We start from the raw sequence: 25,534 nt of genomic DNA, 5'->3' as shown, positions 1-25,534 counted from the left end.
TTTGACTCGTAAGCAAATATCTGTATTCTGCGTAGGATCTTAAAACTACTGTCATGTTGTATTGGCTTTCAATTACCTTGCTATGCTGTAAACTTAGTAGTGAAACAGCTCCGTATCCCCAACTGTACCTGTTTTCCTGGTAAGTTATAAAATAGATACACGCGTCTTCTTTTTCCTCCATAGGTCTTAGTTCCTACCACAGTGTCCATGGTTGGAAAACACTTGGGAGCCAGGAAAGATCACCCAGGGCTAAAGAATAAAGAAAATGATGAAAACAGTGGTCCCACTACCACTGTCTTTGTGGGCAACATTTCCGAGAAGGCATCAGACATGCTTATAAGACAACTCCTAGCTGTAAGTGTGTTGGTTGGTTTGTTAGACTTTATCTTCAGTGGGTGTGTAATGTAAATATTCTGACATCATTTAAAGGAGTCTAGTAAAGTTAGTGGGATTAATTCACAAGCAGTGAAGTTGGGAACTGATGGTGCAGTAATGAATATGTTAATTAGCCTTGTGTGGAAGCCAAATAATCACTTTGACCAGAATAGCTTTCCTTCAATTAGTACCAAATAGGAATATAGAAGATTTTTAGTAAAATTAAGCTTTGCTGTTTTATTCACAAAATGGTATACAGGCAGTCCCCGGGTTACATACAAGATAGGGACTGTAGGTTTGTTCTTAAGTTGAATTTGTATGTAAGTCGGAACTGGTACATATTGTAGGGGAAACTCTAGCCAAACATTTCTCCAGAGCTCAGTTTTATTCTCCCACACCTCACTTCCCTCAGTCCTTTATTCTCAAACTGAGGTGTCTGCTGAGAAAAGCTGCTCCGCATCTCCCTGGTCTGCTGGGGGGGGAGGGGGCGCTAGCTTCGCGTCTCCCTGGTCTGCTGGGGGGAAAAGCAGCTAGTGCATGGTTGCCTCACCCCGTTTGTAAGTAGGGATCCGATGTAAGTCGGATCCATGTAACCTGGGGACTGCCTGTATATATTTTTTGTGTGTACAGCTATTTAAGATGTACTAAATAGTAACGTTCCTTTCTTAATTTTGCCTTCAAGAAATGTGGCTTGGTTTTGAGTTGGAAGAGAGTGCAGGGGGCATCTGGAAAACTTCAAGGTAAGTGTTGCCTTTTGACATACATAACCAGATTTATTTATTTTGATTATCAGGCAGTTTTTAAACATATACAGGTTGGTCTTTCCTGGTTCAGCACCCTTGAGACCTGACTGTTCCCAGATGAGAGATTTTACCAGATCAGGGGAGGTCATTTCTGACTCTCCTGCTGTTGGCCCCACCCGCTGTTGTCTGCACTTGGACAGCCCAACTGGGATGCGCACTGGGCTTCCTACCCACCCCCACAGTCGTCCGTCCGTCCGTGTCCCACCCCCCCCCCATGTACAGTGTAGCTGGGCCACGCAGTGACCTTCCTAGCTCCCCCAACACAGCCCAACTGAGCTGCATGCCAGGCTCCCAACCATCCTGCAGCCCAACAGAGCTGTGTGCTGGGCTTCCAAGTTCCCAGCTGCCCCTTCTCCAGGGCAGTGCAGCAATTTCCCAGCCACCTGGGCAACCCAGCTGGACTGCCCTACTCCTCCGCACTGAGCCGTGCTCCCCAAGCCATCTTACCCCCTGCAGCGTGCTGGGACTCTCTGATCCTGGAACATCCATGGGTCCTGTAGGACCCATGGATGTTGCTGGACCAGAGAGTTACAGTTTTTAGAGTTGTAACCTCTACTGACAAATTATTATAACTTTAAAAGTGAGTAGTCCTGTGGCACCTTAAAGGGTAACACGCTCTCTCTCTTTCTCTATTTATTTTTATATTTATAAATATAAATCAATTTATATTTATTTGTAGTCTTTAAGGTGCCACAGGACTACTCACTTTTAAAGTTACAGACTAGTATGGCCCTCCGACGCTATTCTAACTTTAATATTTTTGCATTTAAATTGAGTCACATATTGCAATTTTTCCTGTGAAATCTTTATACTGATGGAATCAGTGTTTTCCATAATAGAAATAAAGAAGGGAACAGAGAAAAATCAAGAAATATAAAAAAGGAACATGTCCTTTTTATATAATTTTATAATTATTTCAGAATAATGCAGTGTGTGACTTTTGTTTTGGGTTTTTTTGGCAAATTTGCAGAGTACATATTTTCCCTTTCATGATGAATATTTCTGGAATATTTTTTAAAATGTTTGGGAACGCTCAATGTGGAAGGTCTTTAATGATACATAACAGGGACAATGTGTGAGTGGAGGCACATGACCCCCCTAAAAGCCATGGATGGGAGGGGTAAGGAGCCAGAGCTTCTAGGTGGCCTGGGGGCTAGCTGGGGTGGGGTCTGGTGCCCACAGAAAGGGTCAGGCCACGCCCCACAATCACTGGCAGTGGTGGGGGGTAGCATGGCAATGGGGCTTTACGCTCACTTGTGGGAAGACTCTTCTGCCCCTCCCCCACTCACCAGCAGGAAGCAGAGCAACATGGCTGGAAATCACAGGAAGCACTGTGAGCTAGGGCCATGTCGCTTCACACTCCCCTGCCTCTGCTGCCAGTGCCAGGTCCTCACTAGTTCCACAGGCCACATTTCCCGGAGCACAAGGTTTGGAGGAATGGGTGGGGCCTGAGGCAGAGGAAGCATTGTCCTAGCCCTTTACCATGGTATGGGTGGTGCAGAGAGGAGCCATGTGGCTGGTTGGGAGCCGGGCACCTCCCCATGTCCTTCATCATCAGTCACTCCAATCCGTAAGGAAAAAGTTGATAGATGTTTATCTGAAGTCATTTTTTAAAAAATTTTCATCAACCTCTAGCTTTTGGGTTTTGTGAGTACAAAGAACCAGAATCCACACTACGAGCACTGAGACTGCTACACGATCTCCAGATTGGAGAGAAGAAGCTACTCGTTAAAGTTGATGCCAAGACAAAAGCTCAGCTAGATGAATGGAAAGCAAAGAAAAGGGCTTCCAATGGGGTAGGTATGCAATATGTGATCTGCACTAAGAAAGAAGGGGGGAGACTGCGCTATGTAATAATTAAATAGGGCTAGAAGCCACTGCTCTTGATTTCTATTCCTGTTTCAGCTCAGTCCATGACTTTCTAGATCGTGCCTCCTAAATCTCATTTGAAAGTTGGTAGGATTTAAAAGCCTAATTTACGTAAGCTTTTATGAATATTTTACCCTTAGGGATTGTCTGTGCATAAATGTGCCTATTTAACCAATGGAAACACCTGTATGGACACACTTCAATCTATTTAAATCTGTTTTTCATTTTAGCTTACCTTTATACATTTACTGAAGTATACTAGACCAATATAAAAGAGGCTTAAATTGACTTAAGGGGGGGTCCACAAGAAACATTTTAATAAATCTGTTCAAAATCATATCTTTAAAATTAATGCATCACTATGTATCAGCCAGGCCTGCATCTCTGATTCTTAGTTTATATCCATTCTAAAGAGGAATAATACATATTACACTGTACCTTACTGTTCTGAAGCTTAATGGTTGATTAGAGATTTGCAACCTCTTTTAAAAAGACCTATAGAAATGTATTGTTACAAAATCTATGAACTGGTGGATGGAGTTTCTCTTGCATCCTTCCACTCATGCAGATTGGAAAAGTAAACTTATTTCTGTGCTGTGGTAAAGCAGTGAATAGGTCACAAGTAGGTGTAACATTAAGTATGTTGGGTATTTTTTCTATTCTTAACTTTAGGGAACATTTGTTGGGAGTCAGACCAGTTTCACTGTCCATCTAATTCATTTTGAATGTTCTGGTTTTAATTTATTTGTCTTTCTGAGGTAGTTTGTAATGGATTAATTGAGCCAACTTCATTATGGGTGTAATTTGCTTGAAACTAGTAGATGTACCAAAAATTAGTGCAGCCCAATTTTGCTTGATGCTTCTCTCAGCAAGGGTAACAGAACATGTTTCTTCATTTAAAACACGTGCACTTTTTCTCTAATTGCCCTAAGAGGAAAGACATACCAATGAGCACTTCCTTCTTGAAGCAACAATTATTCATAGTTCTAGTTGGCCAAAGTAAATTTTCAATTTAATTTTATAAACAGGGCTCACCGAACCGCGGCAAGCCCCGCTTGCCAGCTGCGCTGTCCGGCGATCTGCACATGCGCAGATCGCCCGAACCTGGCTCTTCTGGGTTGCAATCTACTCGCCATGGGAGAGTAGATTGTATTATTTGTCAAGCCCTGTTTATAGATAATGAACACAAAGCTAATAAATTTTTACAATCAGCACTTTGTAGTCTCTCACAAAGATATAAGAAGTGTGCTAGAAATATGAATATTTTTGTCCAGTCAGAGTCATGGCATAAAGATAACTTCACATTTTGAATACAATTCAACTGTCTGTCTTTTGTGTATGGGGGTCACAAAACTATTGCTCAGAACAGCAAAGTGCTAACCAGGTGGAAATCTATATGGCAAAAGTATTCTAGTGGCTAACCTATATTAAGGGTGGAAAGTTTGACTTGATCACCCACTCTGGTCATAGCTTCCTTTTCCCTTTCTGGCAACAGTTACAATCCCAGTCATAAAACACAGAAATTATAAGAAACCTTAACTATGCTGCAGTTATAGGACGTGAACAGGAAGGATTTCACTTTGTGAATTTCTGTCTTTTTCATGTAGCAAGACAGAGATAGCTGTGACATTGTGAAACTTTTTGATGGTGATAAATTTAATCATTAATATAGTGAAAATTCTTACCTATTGAGATCCCTCTGCACCCGGATTGCATACAGTTTTGACTGACATCTTTCCAATCATGCAGACAAATCGGACCATGTTACGTTCTCATTGGTGGTTGAAAGAAATGTGAATTGCTGAGAAATATATTGATCTAAGAAGTTATGAAATACCATGTCCATTGAAACGCTAATAAGAATTGTAGTAAATGGATTTAAAGTTTAGCAAAGTGCTTGCAGTTCCTTTATATTAAGCCTTTAATGCCTGCCTTGGCATGCAAGGGATACTCTCAGATCAAAAGTTGCAGTGCTCTAGTCAGAATTTGTTTATCTATTGTTTGTATTTATGTACATTGCAACACTTACTTTCTAATATGAGAGAAACTAAGCAACACTTTAATCTAATTAGCTCCTCTTCATGATCACCTCATCTCCCTGGACCTGTTCAGCTCCACTCCCTGTCGCTGCTTTCTAGCTCTTTTCAGTCTGGTCTTTATTGGCCTGGCAGCCTCTTCATTTCCAGCTGAACCCTTCCACCCCCCTCATTCTTAGCTGCTGCTCCATCAGACCTTTCCCTCCCTCTTACCCCATCACCTATTGCTTGATGGGACACCCAGCTGGATTCTCAGGTGAGATTCCTTTTTGTTTAAAAAAAAAAAAATGTTTGGGCTGGGGAGGGGGCTAATAAGTGGACAATAGATTTTTTTTTTTATTCAAAACATTTTTCATACACTTCTATATAATGTTGATGCAAAGAGATTCTTTCCTAGAGTTTCCCTCTGTCCTGGAAGGAAAATGAGACGTAAGTCTATAATCAGCAAAAAGAAAACATCTTGTATGGCAGGGATATTTTATTTCTAGAAATGTTACTTTAAAGTAGCACTTTCTCCACAGTTTATTGCTTTAAATTTAATTAGAAAAGGCAGACCATTTTTATTGTGTGAGTCTAGTGTGGTTCCAAGGAAAAAAATAGACGTAAGCTTTTGAAGTGGTCTACAGTTCCTGATGGAGAGAGATTAGAAACTATGGTAGATGAACATTAGGGCCACAGCTATTGATACTCCATTTTTTTTCCCTCTAATTCTTCCTCTGCCTTGACCTTGATCTGTCCATCATTTTTATCACAATCCTTCAGTTGCAGTCTACAGCCATTCCTGGAATATTGTCCTTCTCTAGCGCTGCTAGTGCGAGGAGATCTGAGCAATATGATGCTGTTGAGAGCTGCTCTTAAATTTTGGTAAACACAATAGAGGCACTAACAGGATTATAAAAAATGAACATTTGGGACAAAATTCTTTCTCTCATATGGGGTGGAGCATAGTGTGACAGTTTGCTGATTTCTCTAAATTTGCCACTTTCCCTAGAACTCCAGACCAGAGTCTACAAATGATGATGATGAAGCACTGGATGAGGAAACAAAGAGAAGAGATCAGTTAATTAAAGGGGCCATTGAAGTATTAATACGAGAATATTCCAGCGAGCTCAATGCCCCTTCCCAGGAATCTGACTCTCACCCCAGGAAGAAGAAAAAGGAAAAGAAGGAGGACGTATGTGTTTTGATTTTGGACAAAACAGATTTTTCTTCAACTCACCTTATATAATGGCCAAACCTTGTGCAAATACTTTAACCCAAAACTTCTGATGAGAAAACAAATCGACAAGCATTGATGTCAGCAGCAGTTTCATGTATTAAATTGAAATCTAGTCAGTTGTAGATGCCATCCCCTCTGGATGGCTTTCAGGGTCTGAGCACCTAGTCTCTTTGGAACTACAGGTTTGAATCTTGGCAGGTTTGATGCAGTCTTTCATCCCTCTGAGGTAGATATGTTCAACTTAGTGCAGTTTGTGTGTCTATAGGTCTTTCAGATGAGACCTTAAAAACAAGGTCCTGCCTGTTCTATGTTGACACTTAAAGATCCCAGAATACTTTGTGTAAGTGTAGTGGGTTGCTCTGGTGTCCTTTGCCAAAAATTCCTCTTCTCACCACTGTTTGATGGCATGCCATGAGTCAGCTGGTTGTTGCTACTTTATACCCTAGAAGTGGCTACATTTCAGTGGTGGTATGTGTGTATAGTTTTGAAATATTTTGGGATCCTTCAGGGATAAAAGGCATGTTTTATAATTTTATTATTTTTACTATAAAACTGCTATTATAAAAATGTTTTAGTGTGGATGTGTTTGACCAGCTGACTTTCCTATATTTTGTGACACAAGAAAAATCTAATGTTTGGCAGAAACGTTCTAGTGCAAACCTCCTCTATGGGTGATCTTTTTAGTTTACTAAAATAAATTCTGGAGAAGAGGGAAAACCAAGAATTGACAATTAGAAAACTAAGACTTTTTTTGCATCCGAGTCTCTAACTATGTGAAAATGGGCTCAACACCTCCATCCAGTGTTGCAAGAAGTCAGAATCTAGTTGGACTGAGATTGCTTTCCCCACTTAAATCTACTGTATAATGCCCATTGCAAGACAATAATGCAGCTTCAGCTGCTGGTGGGAGTGTAAAAGAGTGGTGCAAGAGCAACACTTCTCCCTCTAGAAGTGAGTATATCACCCCCATCTCAGTCTTAGTCTAAAACAACCTGAGGAATAGGAATCCTGAGTTGGAACTTAGTTTTCCTTCCTCACCCTTTCTTTGGGACAAGACATTTTGCATGAGAATCTAAGAATGAAGTCATTGTCTAATGCTGTGGTCTGTATTTTATACATACAGAAAGGACTGTAAAATGTTTATTGTGCTGTAGCTACTTATGGCCATGGATAATGAAAGATGACTACACTATTCACATTGCCATGCCACCATAATCTTGCAAGAGCTGAGTGCTAAGTGTACTTTTTGGGACTCTGCTAGCTCAGCATGATCCAGTTTCAGACCAATCTGTGCTAGCAGAATAGATTAATATGTTCTGCCAAAGACATAGTGGCAGTTGGGTTAAAATTGTACTTTGCCTTCTCTCTCTGAGACAATCTTGGAGGCTTCCATCTTTGGCCTGTGGAGGTGCAGGTGGGAGCAGGGAGATGATTCTAGCTCCTCATTCTTTTGGCTTTTGAAGAGGGAGAGAGAAGAACTGGTGGGTGGGTGGTGTAAGGAAGGGAAGATGGGGCAGATGACATGTGGGGAAAAAAATGGCTTGTTCTGGGGCTTCTGTCCCCCCTGAAGGGAGTGGGAAGAAAACTGCTGATGTTAGCAGCTGAGTCCTTCACTAGTTCCACTGAATGAAGGAATGGTGGATGATATGGGGAAGATGAGGGTTGTGTGGGAGGAATTGCAAGTGAGTGAAATCTGGTTTTGAATTTCAAGCACGGGGGAACCTCGCTAATTCGCACTAAGTACCAGGAGACCCATTGCAGATTACTAAATTTTGCGAATTAGCGAGTAAATAAACATGATTTATGCACCACAATATAGCTATCATTTATTTTGACAAGTGTAGTTTAGTCTTATTTGATTACCTTATAGTGTACTAATGTCCTGTAGTACACTTTGTAATTCTGTGATGTCTAATAATGAGACCTCACTACAACATCTAGTAAATCTTTGCTAAGAATAATCAGTTAAGGGAGAATTAGCGAGGTTCTCCTGTAATTTTGTTGAGTCAAAAAAATAAAATCACAGCAATACAATATTGCTTATAGTACAAACATACAAAACATTGTTTTTCAGAGTAGTTTGCAATCTATTTTTAAAAAAAAAAATCTCCGTGGATTTTTCCGCAGATTTTCCGCAGATTTCCAGTGGCCCCACTGATACCTTATCCACTCATCACCAAGGTTCGTTTACATTGTAGGCTTTGACAATGACTATGTTTACTGCTAGTTGCCAGATTTGTGACTCTTGTCCATCTGATTTTTCACTCATTAACATCAGACTGTCAGGTTTGGTATTGCAGAAGGGATATATTTATCTCTTACAAGACTGGTACAAAACTTCTAACCTTGAACTTTTCTCTTGTTTTTCTGTGTATGTACAGATGACTCTTAATGGTTTTCCTCCTGTTCCCCCTTGTTTTTTAGGAGGATATAAATGCTATAGAAATGGAGGAAGACAAAAGAGACCTGATATCAAGAGAGATCAGTAAATTCAGAGACACACACAAGGTAGTATTCTTGTTTTTGCACTTGATAAAAATTAGGCTTTTACAGAATCCAACCCCCCCCCCCCAATCCCACTTTTATAAAATTTGCCAATACATTACAATATCACTTTAAAATACTGTTTATAATAGGTGTAATATAGATTGAACTATTTAAAAACCAGCAAAAGACACATACTATGTTAAGTGGCCCTTGGCATTTGTAAGACTTAGTTGCTATTGATTGATTGCTTTGCAGTCTTCTCACTTAAACATGAAAAGACACAACTTAAGTTTCTACACATACCTTAGGTTAGATATATTTATAACTAAAGACTAAACAGGCTGCAATGTAAGACATACACTTGAGTGTGTTTCTGTAGACAGTTGTAACTTAATCCAAGGAAACGTTTTATGGAGAGCTGAAACTTAATTTTAAATTTAAGACTTTATTTTAATAGTTCTAAGTTGAGTGGGGGAAAATTAAAAATAGGTCAGTGGTTACCAGAATTACCAAAATTTAGATGCATGGAAGAATTGTAAATTCCCATAAAGCTAATCTATTCATTGACCCCCACCATTATGATAGAGATCATATGGTGACTAATGCAAGATGAAACTCTCAGCTTGGAAAGTAACATGGAATAGGATGTAAGTATGAGCTTCTGTTTTTTATTATATTTATGGATGCCCCCTCAGAAAAATATGCAAAGGGGTAACTGGCTTGGAAATGTTTGTGCACACCAAATCCCACTTTAGGGTTCCCAGCTACAGAAGTTTCTGTTAATGTCAATACATCTATGAATGTTTCTGGTTTGGAAAGTGGTACTAAATGGATAGTGAAATGCAATCTATGCATGTCATATATTTCAATGTTTAGCTTATAAGATGGTATTAATTTTCCCCAGCAAGATTGTAGTTGGTCCATGACTTAAATATTAACAAATGTTCACATTTTGAGCAAACGCTTTTTTTGAAGTTGATATTGATGAAAAGGTTGAAGGTGCTATGAGGTGAAGTGTAGCCCTGTTATTCAGCTTTACATCATGCCGTTGTTGGGTGGTACTTTTTCATGCAGCTTTATCATAGTAAAGCAAAACAAACATTGCTGGCAATGTAAATACTGCATTTTCCTCTCTACTCAATTTGGGGATGAAAGCCTAAAGAGAAGAATTCCAGAAGAGATCTTCTGGTGAATTGCCATAATTAAATGTGAAACTGGTCAATGGTGAGACATAGCAAAGTTGTTCCAGGCCCTATGAAGTCACTGGTACAAAATACAAACAAATCACATGGTTTAAAAAAAATTAAAATATGCTTCATTGTTTTAGAAGCTGTCAGGCGTTTTACTGCCTTTGATCTATTTTATTGGGAGGGATATTTTGGATTTCTTAACTTTAAAATCAAGTTTAATTATAATTAAAGTGGCCATTGCATATATTGGGTGGAATGATATAAAAAGGCTGTTTAATCTATAGCAGCTGGCTAGTGAGCACAGTGAACCTTTGCATGTTTTTATATCAGTTTATAAAACAATAACCACAGACTGTCAGGGTATCAGCATTGCAGGGGGCGTCCATTTACAGCACGGACGAGTCTGAAGAGAGCTCAAGGTAAGATTTATGATTCTTTTACCTGTCCTTTTCTGTTCATTACTTCATATATCTGTGATGCTTTTTTCATCCCATTACCCCTTCAGACTTGTTCACACTTGTAGCAGTTGATTAGATGAGGTCTTGATTTGAAATAGATAGGCCAATTCATTCTTTATTGGATTTTTAAGGAATCCTATTGGATTTTTAAGGAATCCAATTTTTAAAATGTCAGACCAAATATAAAAGATATCCGAGACACAATTTTTGCTATGAACAAAGTATTTGAAAGAAAATCCAGGAACTCAGCCAAAGAAATTTCTATTGGAACATCTAAAATAACCTGTAAGTATCAACTACTTCAGTATATAAACTTTTCTTTAAAAGTATATGAAATTGAGGTAAGTTTCATTTTTAAAGTTGACATAGCATAGATTAACATCTTAGCATACTGGTTTTACATTTTAAGCATTCTATAAAATAATTTCACTTAGAAACTAAGTTTTCAGCCTTGTATTTTGTAGAATTTTTGTGTTTCATATTATTTTCCTGCCACTTTAAATCCCTTTTTCCTTTTGTGATTTCAATGTATCCAACACTACCTTGCCTATATTTCACTATCAATGCAGTGTGGTATGGTGGCTGGATATATTGATCTCTTGTGAATTAGCTTTATTTCTGTAACCCTTTGTCAGTTCTCTGGTCCATGGGCATATGACAGAAGAATATTTACCAGGTAAGATTGCTTTTTAAAGTTGTCTTAAATGCTTTGTTTAAAGAAAGAGAAAAAAAGAAAGAAAATGCACATTTTATTGTTTCAGTTTTTTAATTTCATTTCAGTGGTGGTAAACCTGGATCCAAAGGGGATAAAACCTGTTTTTTCTGCTCTGTGTGTGTGTGTAAAAAAACAAAAAACCCAACCATATGGGGTTCTGGCATCTGTCAGGCTGGCAAACTTGGTCTGTCTTTGTTTGGTATTTTTGTGAACCGTGTACTTGCTCTTCCTCCCAGAAACATAGCTTATAGGCAAAGTTAATCCAGTGTTGGCGGTCCATGTCCTAGCACAGCATCTGTAAGTTAACATACAACAATTGCTTCCAAGGATGGATTTATCATTCTATTGATGTATTTTCTATTGTCTTATAGGAGTTCTCATCATAGATACTGTTGTTTTTAAATGGAAAATTTGCAACTGTATACAATTGTATTAAAACTGTAGCAGATAACCCTTTAAATTCTATATTTCAAATGAGTGATTTCCAACATTTTTTAATCTTTCCATCTTGTGGGGGTGGAATTGAGGCTTCTATTAATCAGAATTCACTTTTTACCAGTGAACAGCTAAAGCTCTTTAGGAAGGGCTGAGGGAAAGGGGTCCAGCTCCCTGCTCACTGTTGAAGCATGTACACCAGTGCGCAAATAGACAAGTTTCTTTACCCCAAGTTTTCAGATAGGGTTGATTTGGTCTGCCAAGACCAGAGGGGAAAACAACTCTGTCCCAATGAGCATCAGTTGAATTCTATTTGTCCATCTGAGCAGAATGAATATTATCAGCTAAAAGTTCATTTTGTTTCTGCCCAAGTGGTTCATTAAACCTATTGAGTCTCTGGCTCTTCTGTGAACCATGATTGAGAGTGCACCATGAATGTGTGGCTCAGTCATACAACAGTTCAAGGCCAGCCCTACCCTGCCATCTGAGGTTGGATATTGCTGGTCTATACTTTTTGCACGATATCTAGTCTTGTGATTGCTACATTTTGATTTCATACTTATGAGCTCAAAACAAACTATTTAATACAATAAATGTGAAATCACTGGCGGTTTTGGTATATCCATTACCTGCCTTGTGTGTTGTGCCGCGATTATCAGATTCCTACAACTATGGAATTAACTGTGAAAGTTCTTTTGTTGGTTTCTAGAAACTGGAGGAGGAAAAAGGCAAAAAAGAGAAAGAGAGACAGGAAATTGAAAAAGAACGGAGAGAAAGAGAGAGGGAACGGGAGCGTGAACGAGAGAGGAGGGAGCGCGAAAGAGAGAGGGAACGGGAGCGTGAACGAGAAAAGGAGAAGGAACGGGAGCGTGAACGAGAACGGGATAGGGATCGTGACCGAACTAAAGACAGAGACAGAGATCGGGATCGAGACCGTGACAGAGACCGTGAAAGGAGCTCAGACCGCAACAAGGATCGAAGCAGATCAAGGTAAATAAAAGTGTGTCTTACTGACATAGCCCCAGCAAGAAGAAGAGTTCTTCTTACACATGTGAATGTTGTTCAATATCAGTTTTTTTTTTCTTTCAGTTAAAGATCTCTTGCAATCCTAAGTAAAACTAATAACTTTAAAAGGTCTGTGTTAAATGGGAAAATTTCATTTTGCACATCAAAAGTACACACAGCATCTGAAAATCCTTACAAAAGTTGAAGCCTTATTGCTCAACCTGTCATTCTAGCTAATTGCCACTATGAATACAGCTAACCTGCAAGGAAACTCGTGGCTGAACATGGAGACGCACAGTCCGCATTCAGGTTGTGAGCCAAATAGAAAGTGGGGAGAGGCTGTTTCAAGGAGGTGTACATATATTCGCCTCGGTAGTTCGTGTCTGGACCTTAAATTTAAGGGACTGACTAAATGCTTTTGTGGAGGTAGAGCTAGATGGAGGTGTTGTGGAATGTCAGAACTGGTATGCTCACAGGGCACTAGAAATTTTAAAATGTAAAAAAGAACCTCTCAATAGGTGGTGGTAGCATTTTTTAAATTAATTTAAGATTGAAGCTTTGTACATGAGGGTTTTCAGGCCAGCAGTAAACGTATTTTTGGTGTTCTAAAAAAATAGAGCGTAGACAGCATTCATAACTAAACCAGTTGTCCATTTTGCCTCCCCCCACACTTCTTTTTTTAATGGAAAGATCATCTTTCTGTACCATGCACCTACCCTTGCTTTCTTATTGCCTTTTTTCTCCATAATAGGATTGAGACTCACCACCAAGGCACTTCCTGCTGGTCACCTCGGGAATTATCTTAGTGATCAGCAGGGTGCCCCCTTCTGGCCAGTGTCTTTCTGGTCATGTCTCTGCAGTCTCCCCATGCTCTGCTTTGGATCTGTGTGGCTCCCAGGATCCACAGCATCTTCTTCAGCATCTGCCTCTGGCCTCCCCCTTCTGGGGGTGTCAGCAATCCGCAGTCTTGTGGCCAACTGCATCCTGAGTCTAGCCCCTCATCTCAGGGCAAGCCACAGTCTATAAAGGCCACTCCTCAGTGTGACTAGATGCAGTATAAGGGGGAAGGAGGGAATCCAGGCCCAGCCACCACTTTGGGTCCCAGCCCAAGGACTCTATGGCTGCAGCCTTATTTTGCTCTGCTTTGTTCCCCTCGAACTGCCTCCTGTTTCCTGCACCACTCCCACTGTGACCCTTGTACCTTTCTGACCCTTGTATAAAGGCCTCCAGGCTGGAGTCTCTGTCCCGCTCCCCTGAGCCTGCCCAGCACGGCTACCTCTAAAGTGCTTGTGGGCCAGGACCCAACTGCCCTTAGCTCTCCTGAGCAGATGCTTGTAACCAGGGCTGCCCCAACAAGCTGCTGTCCAATTAGCCAGGGCTCTGCATAGGCTCCTCCAGCCTGCTTTAACCCCTTCAGGCCAGAGTGGGGCAGCCACCCCACTACACAACACTACAGTTGTGCGGAATGAATTTTCCTATGTGTAAACACATAGCAAAATTCATGTGGTGGAGCTGGAGCTGAGGGCTTTGGAGTGTGGGAAGAGTATTGGGCCTAAAACAGAGAATTGGAGTGTGTGTGGGGGGGAGGGGGGTTTAGGCTCTGGAGTGGGGCCAGAGCTGAGAGGTTTGAGATGCAGGCTGCCCTGGGGCTACAGTGGGAGAGAGAAATATCTCTCTCTCTCTCTCTCTTCCCCCCCCCCCCCAGCAAATCTGGGGTTGATGGAGAGGCATCTGTCCGCTCTGTAACTTTAACGCTGTGCATTGCTTAGTCTTTCATACAGACTGGGTTTGAGGGTTACTTTTCCCTAACCAGTTGCATTTCACCCACCAAAGAATGCATATGCCTCTTCATGCACAGAATCTGTCCTCCATCATGAAGGTGTCCCTTTTCTCTCTCTGGAATAGTCTTGCTGCAAGGTGATTATCTCCTGAAGGATAAGGGAGATTTTTATATAGAAGTACTAATTTCTGAATTATACCAATACACAAATAAATATATATTAACTTTTCTCCAGCAAGACCTGCTTCCTCTTTTTCACCAGGATTTACCTGACATATCTCTATTCCGGGTAGCCTGAAGAATGAGAAAATGAGCTTGCAGTTCAAACTGAGATCCCTGCAAGTAGCACAAACCTCAAGAATTAGTTAAACTGTAAAATGATGGCCTGAAAAATAAAGGGGACTAATAGTTAGGGAATGTGTATGTGGAAAACTAGAAGAGAACATTGATCTTTGGGCCTTAAATTCTAGCTACAACCATGTGTACTTAGTTCAAGTATTTATGGGAAGCTTAAAAAAAGATAGATTTACATAATCAATCAACAGAATTCCAACAAAAACCAATTGCTATATTTTAATTATTTTGTACAATAATGAGCAGGGCTCGCCGAACCACAGTGAGCCCTGCTCGCCAGCCGCACTGTCTGGCGATCTGCGCACGTGCAGATCACCCAAACCCGACTCTTCCAGGTTACAATCTACTTGCCACGGGCGAGTAGATTGTATTATTTGTCGAGCCCTGATAATGAGGAATAACTCCACAGAAGGTATCAATGCAGTATTAAGTGCGTTGCATCAAATATTTGTTTGTGTTTGGTAGAGGAGATAAACTGGTTGTATGCTTAATTGTTTTGACTCTTGTCCTTAGAGAGAAAAGCAGAGACAGAGAACGTGAAAGGGAACGTGAGCGTGAAAGGGAAAGGGAACGGGAGAGAGAACGAGAGCGGGAAAGGGAACGGGAGAGAGAACGGGAACGGGAGCGAGAAAAGGACAAGAAAAGAGACCGCGAAGAGGATGAAGAAGATGCCTATGAACGCCGAAAGCTGGAAAGGAAACTACGTGAGAAGGAGGCTGCTTACCAAGAGGTAATTTGAAAGAGACTTTTTAAACCATTCAAGTTACTTGTGAAAGTCACTTCTGAGGTGCAAGTGACTTTTTAATCATCTTTTTCTTGGTGATTCTTATACAACAGTCCATTTTTTTCTATATTTAACCATTTGGTGCTGGATGACAAGAGTCAGAATACAATGTTATTCAAAACAAAGTTAGTTTGGGAGGTGTTTCTGGCCTAGTTATTCCAAGGTCAAACTATAAGAAGCAAATTTGTATGTCTTGACCTAGTTATTTCTAAATATTTGGAAAATGGTTTTGTTTTTAGTTTTAAATGTTCTTGAGAATGGAGAGTATTTTGTATCTTTTTTTTGTTTTTTGTTTTTTTGCAGCGTCTTAAAAACTGGGAGATCAGAGAACGGAAGAAAACTAGAGAATATGAAAAAGAATCTGAGAGGGAAGAGGAAAGACGAAGGGAAATGGTAAGATTCATTTTTGCAATTGGTTTAAAATATTTTTCCTGTGTGAATTAGAACTGAGGCAAATTCTGTAATCATCATCACATAAAAGAATACTATGAAATGTACTGTAATGTATTGTCCTGCTTACATCAACAGAATGCATGGATTTTTGTGTACAATAGCTTAAAGTTAACTAGCCACATAACTGATGGATGGCTCTTAGAATGAAAAGCAGAAGTGTTAGGTAAGAGATCCTGGAAAAATAAAGCTTGGTTGCCTGGATCTAGCAGAAGTAAAACAAGGAGAGAGGTAGGCAGATGCAGAATACTCTAGTTTTCTTAGAGGATTACACCTACTGTCTGAAATCCACTTGAACCTCCTTAATCTGGCAACCTTCGGAAATAGGCTATGGGGGATTATGGAATTTTCTGGAATATGGGTGTTGCCATAATGAAGGGTAAACAAAGTTTATTACTAAAGCAGCATTTTGTATATACAAACCATTAAATAGTACAGTACATGTGTAACAGTCAAAGATAAATACTTAATGCTTTGTATTTAAGCTGCTGGGTCTGGGAGGCAGTGCTGGACCGAGCCGTACTTGGGCCCTGGGCAGCGGGCGTGCAGCACATGTGTGGCCCCACCCCCAGGCGCACAGCACCCCTTACCACTTCAATCAGGCCACCCCCCATAGGTCAGCACCCTGGGCAGCTAGCTCCCCCTTCCCCCCCCCTCCCCCCCCACACACCTTAATCCGGCCCTGCTGGGAGGGACGAAGGGTGCGGGAGCACACTGGGAGTGCTGGGTCGGGGAGGGAGGGTGCGTGAGGGGGATGGGGATGCAAGGGCTGGGCATAAAGGGACTGGGGGCAGGGCGCTTACCTGGATCCCTGACTCTGTAAACCCTTCCCCCTCCCCCCACTGCTCCTGTTGGCTACAGTTCACAGCTAATGGAAGTGGCAGGGAAAAAGCCTACAGACCGGTGTCTTCACTGTGCTGCCATTCTCTCAGATAGTCCGGAGGGAAAGTGGCAGTGCACAGAGCCATTTCCTCCTCATTTTACCAGGCAGATCCTACAGGTCAGTTCCCTCTGCAGTTTGCCTGGATCTGTCCTGCGAGACTTGGGACTTCCCTCCCCTCGCAGCAGGGAGCCAGTGCTGGAGCTCAACCAACCATACCTATCAAGTTTTCTGTGTAAACTTAATCTGTTTTCTGAGGTATAGTACATTGGTCCGATCTAGTCTACTGGATGTACTCGTGGTATGTCTGGCATGTTCAGATTCTGCAGAATCTGAGGTGGTTTTTTTTAAAGGTTCTAGTCCTCTGCCTCATTATGGAGCATGCATAAGCAAAATGCTACAAAACACTGTAAAGGAGTATTCCTATTTAAAATGAGTGATTAGAATTATTTCTGTTGATTAGATTTTGATACCCAAAGTTTAAATATCAAGATTAAATGGAACTGACAATGGCTATTTAAACTGATAATTTCAAATCCATAAAAAAACTGACTTGTAAAGAGTTTATTTCTTATTTAGGACACAATAATATTGAGCATATAAAAAAGTCAAGATGTTAGATCATGTGAATTTCAGTGCTTGCCAGTGAGAGACATTTATCTTACCAGTCAAAGATGGACGAACATTAGTGAGTTGTGCCACTCCTATATCGGAGGAGGGGGTTGAAGCCACTCCAAAAGCTCTCCATCAGTATCCAAAAGCTTAACCCAGGGACAATGAAATTGGGTGTATTTTGTCTGAGAGGAAGGAGTAGAAAACCTTTACATTAATGGTGGTTTCTCTATCTGCAGGCAAAAGAAGCCAAACGGCTAAAGGAATTTTTAGAAGATTATGATGATGACAGAGACGATCCAAAATATTATAGGTATGCTTGAGTAAGCAGCCAAGCTGGATAATCTGATCCATCAAGCTATTTAATAAAATTGTCATGGTTACTGGTAGGAAAATCAGAGGCATGAATGTACAGGGAACTTGGCATTCAAATACTATTGTGATAGGCATCATAAGTACTTTCATTACATCCTGGAGTCAATACATTGAAAATCTGAGGGAACTGGACAGCAGTTCACTGCTACTCATTGATTCATGGAGCATCCTCTCCTTCCCTCTGTTGAGGGGAGAGGGTGCTACATTAAGGGAAGGCAGAACAAAAAATCAAAGTAATGCCAAAAATGGGGGTAAAGAAGGGAAGAGTAGATCTCCTCTATATGAAGTTATTTCTCTGCTCTTTATGCTAGGGCTGTGAATTATATTCAGATAAATGTTACGTCAGGATGGTGAGAATACCCAGTAGTGATGTATTAAAATGGGGAGGGAGTCTTATTAAGTACAGATTTATGACGATCTGTAGAATAGTTGTTCTTTTCTTAACTGAAGAAATGATCCCACTGAAACTAACTTTTTCATTCAGGATTTCTGAAAGAGCACTTGTCTCTTCATATCTCATTATCTGCTGAACATAAGGCTGATTCTTTGGAGTTGTGTTGTAGAGAATGGGAGTTGACATTTTAGCATCTGCCATCAAGAGCATAGAGGGCTCAAGGTGCATTATACGTCTTGTGGTTTTACGTAATGGAAAAATGAATGCAAGCGGTTGTTACATGTCTTAGAAGATTTTCATTAGATGGTTACATTTTAAGCATAAAGTTTGTATTTTCTTTAGGGGTAGTGCTCTTCAAAAGAGATTGCGAGACAGGGAAAAAGAGATGGAAGGAGATGAACGAGATAGGAAGAGAGAGAAAGAAGAGCTGGAAGAAATCAGACAGCGCCTTCTGGCAGAAGGACATCCAGATCCAGACGCAGAACTCCAGAGGGTAAGCTGCAACTTGTATGACCACGGAAAATGCATAGGTATATTTGTAGTATTAGGCATAGTTAAATGTTTGAGAACATATTTTAAAAATTAAATGTTTATAACTAATCTGGTAATGTTTGTTTGTCCAAATGTAGATATGGAAAACTTTTTGGGGGGAGGGGGGAGTTCTGGTCTTTGTATAAACACCATGAAATTGTTAATCTGGATTACTTTTTAAAAAAAAAATCCAGATGCAATTGAGTTTAAAAGCTTATTTGGATTTATCAGGATTATCCTTTTATGAAGACAATAGTAGGGTTTGTGAGAGTTTTAGTTCTTAGTACCACATTATGCAACAGTCACTTTGTGAGGTAGAAGGCAGGACATTTAAGTAGGATTTCTATGAGAATCTTCCCAAATAGCACAACTTGGTTTTGAGATTTTTTTTTTACCTGAGCTAATTCACTTTATTACTGTAGATGGAACAAGAGGCTGAAAGGCGCAGACAGCCACAAATCAAACAGGAGCCAGAGTCTGAGGAAGAGGAGGAGGAAAAGCCAGAAAAAGAAGAAAAAAGGGAAGAACCAGAGGAAGAGGAAGAGGAACCGGAACAAAAGCCTTGCCTTAAACCTACCCTACGACCTATTAGCTCTGCTCCCTCTGTTTCATCTGCTAGTGGCAATGCAACCCCTAACACTCCTGGTGACGAATCTCCCTGTGGCATCATCATACCTCATGAAAACTCACCTGACCAGCAACAGCCAGAGGAACATAGACCGAAAATAGGACTTAGCCTCAAACTGGGCAAGTTGCCATTTCATTTCAATATTTCTTGAGAAAAAATTTCTGGAGAGAAAAGAAACATAGGAAGTTGAGAAGCAATTCAGTTTTCTAAATTATAAAATAGATTTGGGAGCAAAATTGATCAAATTGAATGCTAAATTGCCAGTACCTAGGATGCTTTTACTGCTCACAGATATATTAAGATTTTAACTGATTTGTCTAAAATCTGGGAAGAAGAAAACAGATTTTTGTATAAGTGAACAGTTTCTGAAAGAGTGCTCTGCTAGTGAGCTGTGGTTTAATACTTTGTACTTAAAACATCTTTTGTCAAATGACTTGCATATATCATACCAAAAGCCCATTGAAATCTGTCCATTAACTTCAGTAGCCTCTGGCCCTATGCGCTTTACAAATATTTATTCAGAACGCCTTTTTCAAAGACCAGAAAAATAAGGGATTGAGAGGCTGGCTTTCTCAGAACACCACAGTAAACTGATGACAAAATTTGGAATAGAACAAGTCTTGATTCCTTATTTCCTCTGCTCTGAGCATTGGAGATCAATGTTTATATCCCTGTTCCTTAATTAGGAGTGTGAATTTTACTATGAAAACAGACAAAACTACTTTCATTTGCAAATTACAGATATTTTATTATTCTCTCCTGCCTTTTTTTGTAGGTGCCTGCAATAGTCCAAACCAGCCCAATGCTGTGAAGAGGAAGAAGCTCCCTGTGGACAGTGTTTTCAATAAATTTGAGGATGAAGATAGTGATGATGTGCCCCGGAAAAGGAAATTGGTCCCCTTGGATTATGGTGAAGAAGATAAAGGCTCCTCCAAGGGCAGTGTCAATACAGAAGAAAAGCGCAAACATATTAAGAGTCTTATTGAGAAAATCCCCACAGCGAAACCAGAGCTCTTTGCTTATCCTCTTGATTGGTCTATTGTGGATTCAGTGAGTGACTGTTTCTTCAATTTAAAAAAAGTTACTTTTATTGGAAAGCATAATCTACCAAGTGATGTATCATGGTATACACTAAAGACAAAGCATTTGTCACTCTGGAGTCAGATCAATAGCACTGACTCAAATCAAACATGACATCTGATGCTGTACTTCATGTCCATAGATAGCATCTACCGTGCAACATACCTGATTATTTTCACTCCTGGGCTTCTCTCTAGCTGATTATAAAAATTGTATAGTGGTTTTATAATGGGAACAAAAGTCCACGGAAATTTAGTGTAGACCATGAAACTTTTGACCTAAACTGTAGGTGAGAATTAGGGACACTTATTTACTGTTACCAGGTCCCTGAGGAGTAGCTTTCAGCACCTAACAAGTTCTGTTAGGAAATAGAACTTTTAAAATACAATTGGTCTGTATTTCAGTGTTGGGAAGGTATTAATTAATATATTGATCTGACATTGTAGAAGGTTGTATCTTTCACTTGCTATATGTATATTAGGTCCCCTGCATCACTGTTAATAATTGGCTTCTGGGTAGTCCTGATGGGCAGTTAGAATGGTGCTAATAATCTGGCATAAATGGTATTTTCTTTCCTTTTCAGACATTAATGGAACGTCGAATTAGACCTTGGATCAACAAGAAAATAATAGAATATATTGGTGAAGAAGAAGCCACACTAGTTGACTTTGTTTGCTCAAAGGTTAATTAATATTTTTCCTCTGAATGACTTTCTAAACATCTGGGTTTTGTTTCCAGTTTAAAGAGAGACCGTGACTGGAGAAAAGCTATTTAAAAGTGCCACCAGTTTATGTTGATCAGCAGTAAGCAGCGAACAGAGAATTAGTGCGTGCATCTATTTATAAGATAGCTCCAATAGTCTCAGTACAGGCAGTCCCCGGGTTACGTACAAGATAGGGACTGTAGGTTTGTTCTTAAGTTGAATTTGTACATAAATCTGAACTGGTACATATTGTACCCCAGGTGTCCCCGATTCAGCCGCTGCTGAAACTGACCAGCGGCTGACTACAGGAAGCCCGAGGCAGAGCTGCTTTGCCCCGGGCTTCCTGGAATCAGCCGCTGATCAGTTTCAGCAGCAGCTGACTTGGAGACACCTGGGGTAGAGCAGCGCCCCAGCTGCTCTGTCCAGGCGTCCAGATTCAGCCGCTGTTTAAACTGACCGGCAGTGGCTGAATCGGACATGCCTGGGGCAGAGCAAGCTGGAGTGCTGCTGCGTTGGTCTGGTAGCACCGACCCTTGGTGCAGCGGGACCAACCTGGCAGCACCCCATCTGCTCTACCCCAGGCGTCGGTGAGAAAAGCCTGGTCTGCTGGGGGGAGGAAGGGGGGGGGGAACGCACTAGCTGCGCCCCCCCCCCCCCCCCCCAGCAGACCAGGGAGACATGGAACGGCTTTTCTCGCCGCGGAGGATGCGGGCGGCATTTCCGCCGCCCGCGTCCTCCGTGGCGAGAAAAGCCATTCCGCGTCTCCCTGGTCGGGGGGGGGGGGGGGGGGAGAAGGGGGCGTTAGCTCCACGTCTCCCTGGTCTGCTGGGGGGAAGCGCCCCGCACTAGTTGCGCCCCTCCTCCCCCCGATTGTAACTAGGGGTCCGACTTACGTAGGATTGACGTAACCCGGGGACTTACTGTATGTATATACCTATGGTACTTTGCAATCTGCTGCACACTTAAATACATTTCTGTTGAGATACCCTCCAGGGCAGCAGATGAGATTTTATTAATTCAAAAGAAATTATGAAATTTAAATAGGAAAATGAATAATAATCCATATGTTATCCCTGTTCAACTTCATGTTAATTTTACCTTGCCAGATAGGTCTTAATTTTTAGTCTGTATTGAAAAATCTAGTCTGTATTGAAAAATCCATCACTATTAGAAGCTCTTAGAAGTGAGAGGTTTTGCTTTCAGTTCAGAAATTAGACTTTTGGCACCTGAGAAAAATGTGGGAAACACTTTGGAAGGGTTGGATAAGTATGGTAAGTGGATCTAAAATGAATGTATTTTAAATATTTAACCATGGTAATATTGGTATTTACATAATTAGATTTCAAAGTTAATAGCTTGATTAAATGAATGTGGCAGTTGACACTTGTAACAGCTTTGAAACGGACTGTTTGCAGATTCAGGCAGAGACCATTGGATGGATTTTAGATGTAGCTCATTTTTTAAAAAAAAAATTTCTTCACAGCCATAGGGCTGGGCACTTTTATTTAAAAAAAAAAAAGTAGATGCAGTCTTTAAGGATTTTTTTATAACTAGTAGAAAAACAGTGGGTTGCTTGGTGTAGCAAATACAAATTTATGCTAGTTTTTTGGAGATCTTTAATGAGGACAGTTCTTTAGTTCTCAGTACTCTGTGTTCCAGGAGTTAGTGTGTGGTTCAGAAGTTAGCGTCGTGGGCCTGGGACTTAGAGCAGAGTTCAAACCTTGACTTCTTGTGAAAGGTGCTCAGTTCTAGCTAGCCACACACTCCTATCCCCATTCCTGTTGCCACCAGCCCAGCAGAAGTTTAGTCATTAATGGCTATTAGCTATGATGGTTAGGAAAAGTGTCCTAGCCTCTGTTTGTCAGATGCTAGGAATGAGTTAAGGTAGGATTGCTTGCTGCTCATTCCCTCTGAGGGCACCTAGCCACTGTTGGGAAGACAGAATACTAGGCTAGATAGACCTTTGGCATAACCCAGTGTGGTCATTCTTATGTTCTTAATATGTAGACTGACAACTATTTGTTTTTCAGGTTATGGCTCATAGTTCGCCCCAGAGCATATTGGATGATGTTGCTATGGTAAGCTGAAATTGAGTATCAATTCTCTCCCCCCCCCCCCCCCCCCCAGCCCCCATCATGCTTCCCCCTGCCCACTCATGCCTCTCACTTCAGATGGATTGGTTTTATTGCCTCTTATGTGTTATGTGGAAGCTAATAATTACAAATTCAGAATTTCTAACTGAATTCTGTTGAATCTCTGCCGATATTCATCTGTTATGGCCTTTTCCTCTGTAGCATTTTGAGTATAGCAATTGACTGCAAACTTAGGATGAAGCACAGGTGCTTACAATATGGTAGCATTATGCAGTGTGTATTTTATGACTGTTATGAACTTTCTTAATCAGGGTAGTGTAGTGTGACTGTTCAGAAGAAAACTGGAAATGGATGTACATTTCCAAAATAGTCATCTTCCAGATTTTATGTACAGGCAGTCCCCGGGTTACGTACAAGATAGGGACTGTAGGTTTGTTCTTAAGTTGAATCTGTATGTAAGTCGGAACTGGCATCCAGATTCAGCCGCTGCTGAAACTGATCAGTTTCAACAGCGGCTGAATCTGGACACCAGTTCCACTTACATACAGATTCAACTTAAGAACCCCAGGCGTCCCCAAGTCAGCTGCTGCTGAAACTGATCAGCAGCTGATTCCAGGAAGCCCAGGGCAGAGCAACTCTGCCTCGGGCTTCCTGTAGTCAGCCGCTGGTCAGTTTCAGCAGCTGCTGACTTGGGGACGCCTGGGGCAGAGCAGCTTGGGTGCTGCTGGGTTGGTCCAGTAGCGCCAAGGAGCGGTGCTGCAGGACCAACCGGCAGTGCCCCACCTGCTCTACCACAGGCCCCCGGCTTTGCTCCACGTCTCCCTGGTCTGCTGGGGGGGCACTAGCTGCGTGTGTCTCCCCCCCCCCCCCCCCCCAGCAGACCAGGGAGACGCTGAGCAAAGCCACGGAGGACCCGGGCCGGACCCGCTGGAAGCACCGTGGGTCTGGCCCGGGTCCTCCGCCGCTTTGCTCAGCGTCTCCCTGGTCTGCTGGCTCCCCCAGCAGACCAGGGAGATGGGGAGCAGCTTTTCTTGCCCCGGAGGAGGCGGGCGGCGGGACCAGGCGTCCCGCCGCTCCAGTCCTCCAGGGCGAGAAATCCCTGTTCGTAACTGCGGATCCGACATAAGTCGGATCCGCGTAACTCGGGGACTGCCTGTATATCAGATCAGTCTTCAGTGGACTGGCTCTACAGCCTCGTTTTTATGATTGACGTGTACAATCTAAAACTGCAAATTTCTTTTGTAAAATTAAAGAGATGGGTTTTGTTTTTGTGGAAAATGCATAGTTTTTACCTGTGTAGATTCTAGATGGGTAAACTGTTAAATATATACAGAACATGAGAAAAATGATCATTGGAGGATAAAGAAGGTGGGTCACATCTGAAGGCTCATCTTAGTTTGGGATTTTGAAGTCACACATGAAATTCCCCATCCAAAACTTCCTGTTACAATTCAGCTACATTACAGAGATGGGAGAGTCAAATACAACCGCAAGCTTCAATTTGTGTTGTTACAATGCCCTCTTTACCTGTGTTCCTCTAACTTTTTTTATATCCATGTGCAGAATGAATTTTGCGTGCACCAGTATGGAGTGAGGCGCGACACGTTACCTCCATATCATTTATGTAACAAAATTCATTCTGCATATGGACTGTCTGTGGCAGTGTAGGCCTGAGGAATTGAGGGCTCAAGTTTGGGGGATGAGGGCTCTGGCTGAAGGTTGAAGGGATGGGGATGAGGAGTTTGGGGTGCAGAAGTGGGCTTAGAACTGGAGCAAAGAGTTGAGGTGCAGGAGTGAAGAGTGTGACTGGGGATGCAGGATCTGGGATGAATCTGGAGTTTTGAGGGGTTTTGGGTAGGGATGTAAGCGACAAGTCAACTACCTGATAAGCCTGGGCTTATTGGGTAGTCGAGTCACTACTCAGCTACTTGCTTTCCCTCCCACCCCCTTGCTGCCTCTATATGAGGCAGCAAGGGGCTGGGGGGGAGGGAGGAGCCAGTGCTGCGAGGAAAAGGCTTTGTAGTGTGGGGAGGCAGAAGGACCAGGTCCCGGACCTACCCTTGCTGCAGCTCTGCATTTTAAATGTCAGGTGGCTCTTACTACATTTAAAATGCAGAGTTGCAGCAGTCGGGGACTTGGTGGGATCTGGGACTGCTCAGTCCTGGCTCCTGCCAGGTCTAGGACCTACCCCAGCTGCAGCTCTGCGATTTAAATGTATTAGGAGCTGGGCCTAACTTTATAACTACATTTATTTTGTTTCCCAGATGTTTCTTTCTTA

General features: G+C 41.6%; 1 protein-coding gene and 1 long non-coding RNA gene across 8 annotated transcripts in view; one reads left to right on the top strand and one right to left on the bottom strand.

The window, feature by feature from the left end:
• Positions 1-25,534, top strand: part of RBM25 (RNA binding motif protein 25) — an 87,279-nt gene that overhangs the window by 60,033 nt on the left and 1,712 nt on the right. For 2 of the 3 annotated variants that reach the window (XM_075927272.1, XM_075927271.1), the window contains 15 exons: positions 184-354; positions 1,058-1,115; positions 2,814-2,974; positions 6,075-6,257; positions 8,430-8,483; positions 8,727-8,810; positions 12,297-12,577; positions 15,240-15,456; positions 15,814-15,903; positions 17,692-17,765; positions 18,564-18,714; positions 19,175-19,499; positions 20,156-20,430; positions 21,044-21,142; positions 23,194-23,241. In XM_075927272.1, coding sequence (XP_075783387.1) covers positions 184-354; positions 1,058-1,115; positions 2,814-2,974; positions 6,075-6,257; positions 8,430-8,483; positions 8,727-8,810; positions 12,297-12,577; positions 15,240-15,456; positions 15,814-15,903; positions 17,692-17,765; positions 18,564-18,714; positions 19,175-19,499; positions 20,156-20,430; positions 21,044-21,142; positions 23,194-23,241 — 2,271 coding nt within the window. The remainder of the gene's footprint in view (positions 1-183; positions 355-1,057; positions 1,116-2,813; positions 2,975-6,074; positions 6,258-8,429; positions 8,484-8,726; positions 8,811-12,296; positions 12,578-15,239; positions 15,457-15,813; positions 15,904-17,691; positions 17,766-18,563; positions 18,715-19,174; positions 19,500-20,155; positions 20,431-21,043; positions 21,143-23,193; positions 23,242-25,534) is intronic. The other variant, XM_075927274.1, reaches the window with a different exon arrangement.
• LOC102445085 (uncharacterized) overlaps positions 11,226-25,534 on the bottom strand; it is a 32,491-nt gene continuing 18,182 nt past the window's right edge. For all 5 annotated transcript variants that reach the window (XR_003090426.2, XR_332438.4, XR_012903462.1 and 2 more), the window contains 3 exons: positions 19,443-19,541; positions 14,421-14,520; positions 11,226-11,447 (listed from right to left, as the gene is read on the bottom strand). This is a non-coding gene — a long non-coding RNA (uncharacterized LOC102445085). The remainder of the gene's footprint in view (positions 11,448-14,420; positions 14,521-19,442; positions 19,542-25,534) is intronic.

The sequence above is a fragment of the Pelodiscus sinensis genome, chromosome 4 (assembly GCF_049634645.1).
Source record: "Pelodiscus sinensis isolate JC-2024 chromosome 4, ASM4963464v1, whole genome shotgun sequence".
Lineage (NCBI taxonomy): Eukaryota > Metazoa > Chordata > Testudines > Trionychidae > Pelodiscus > Pelodiscus sinensis.
The sequence above is the reverse complement of the archived record's forward strand: the minus strand, read 5'-3'. Positions and strand labels throughout refer to the sequence as shown.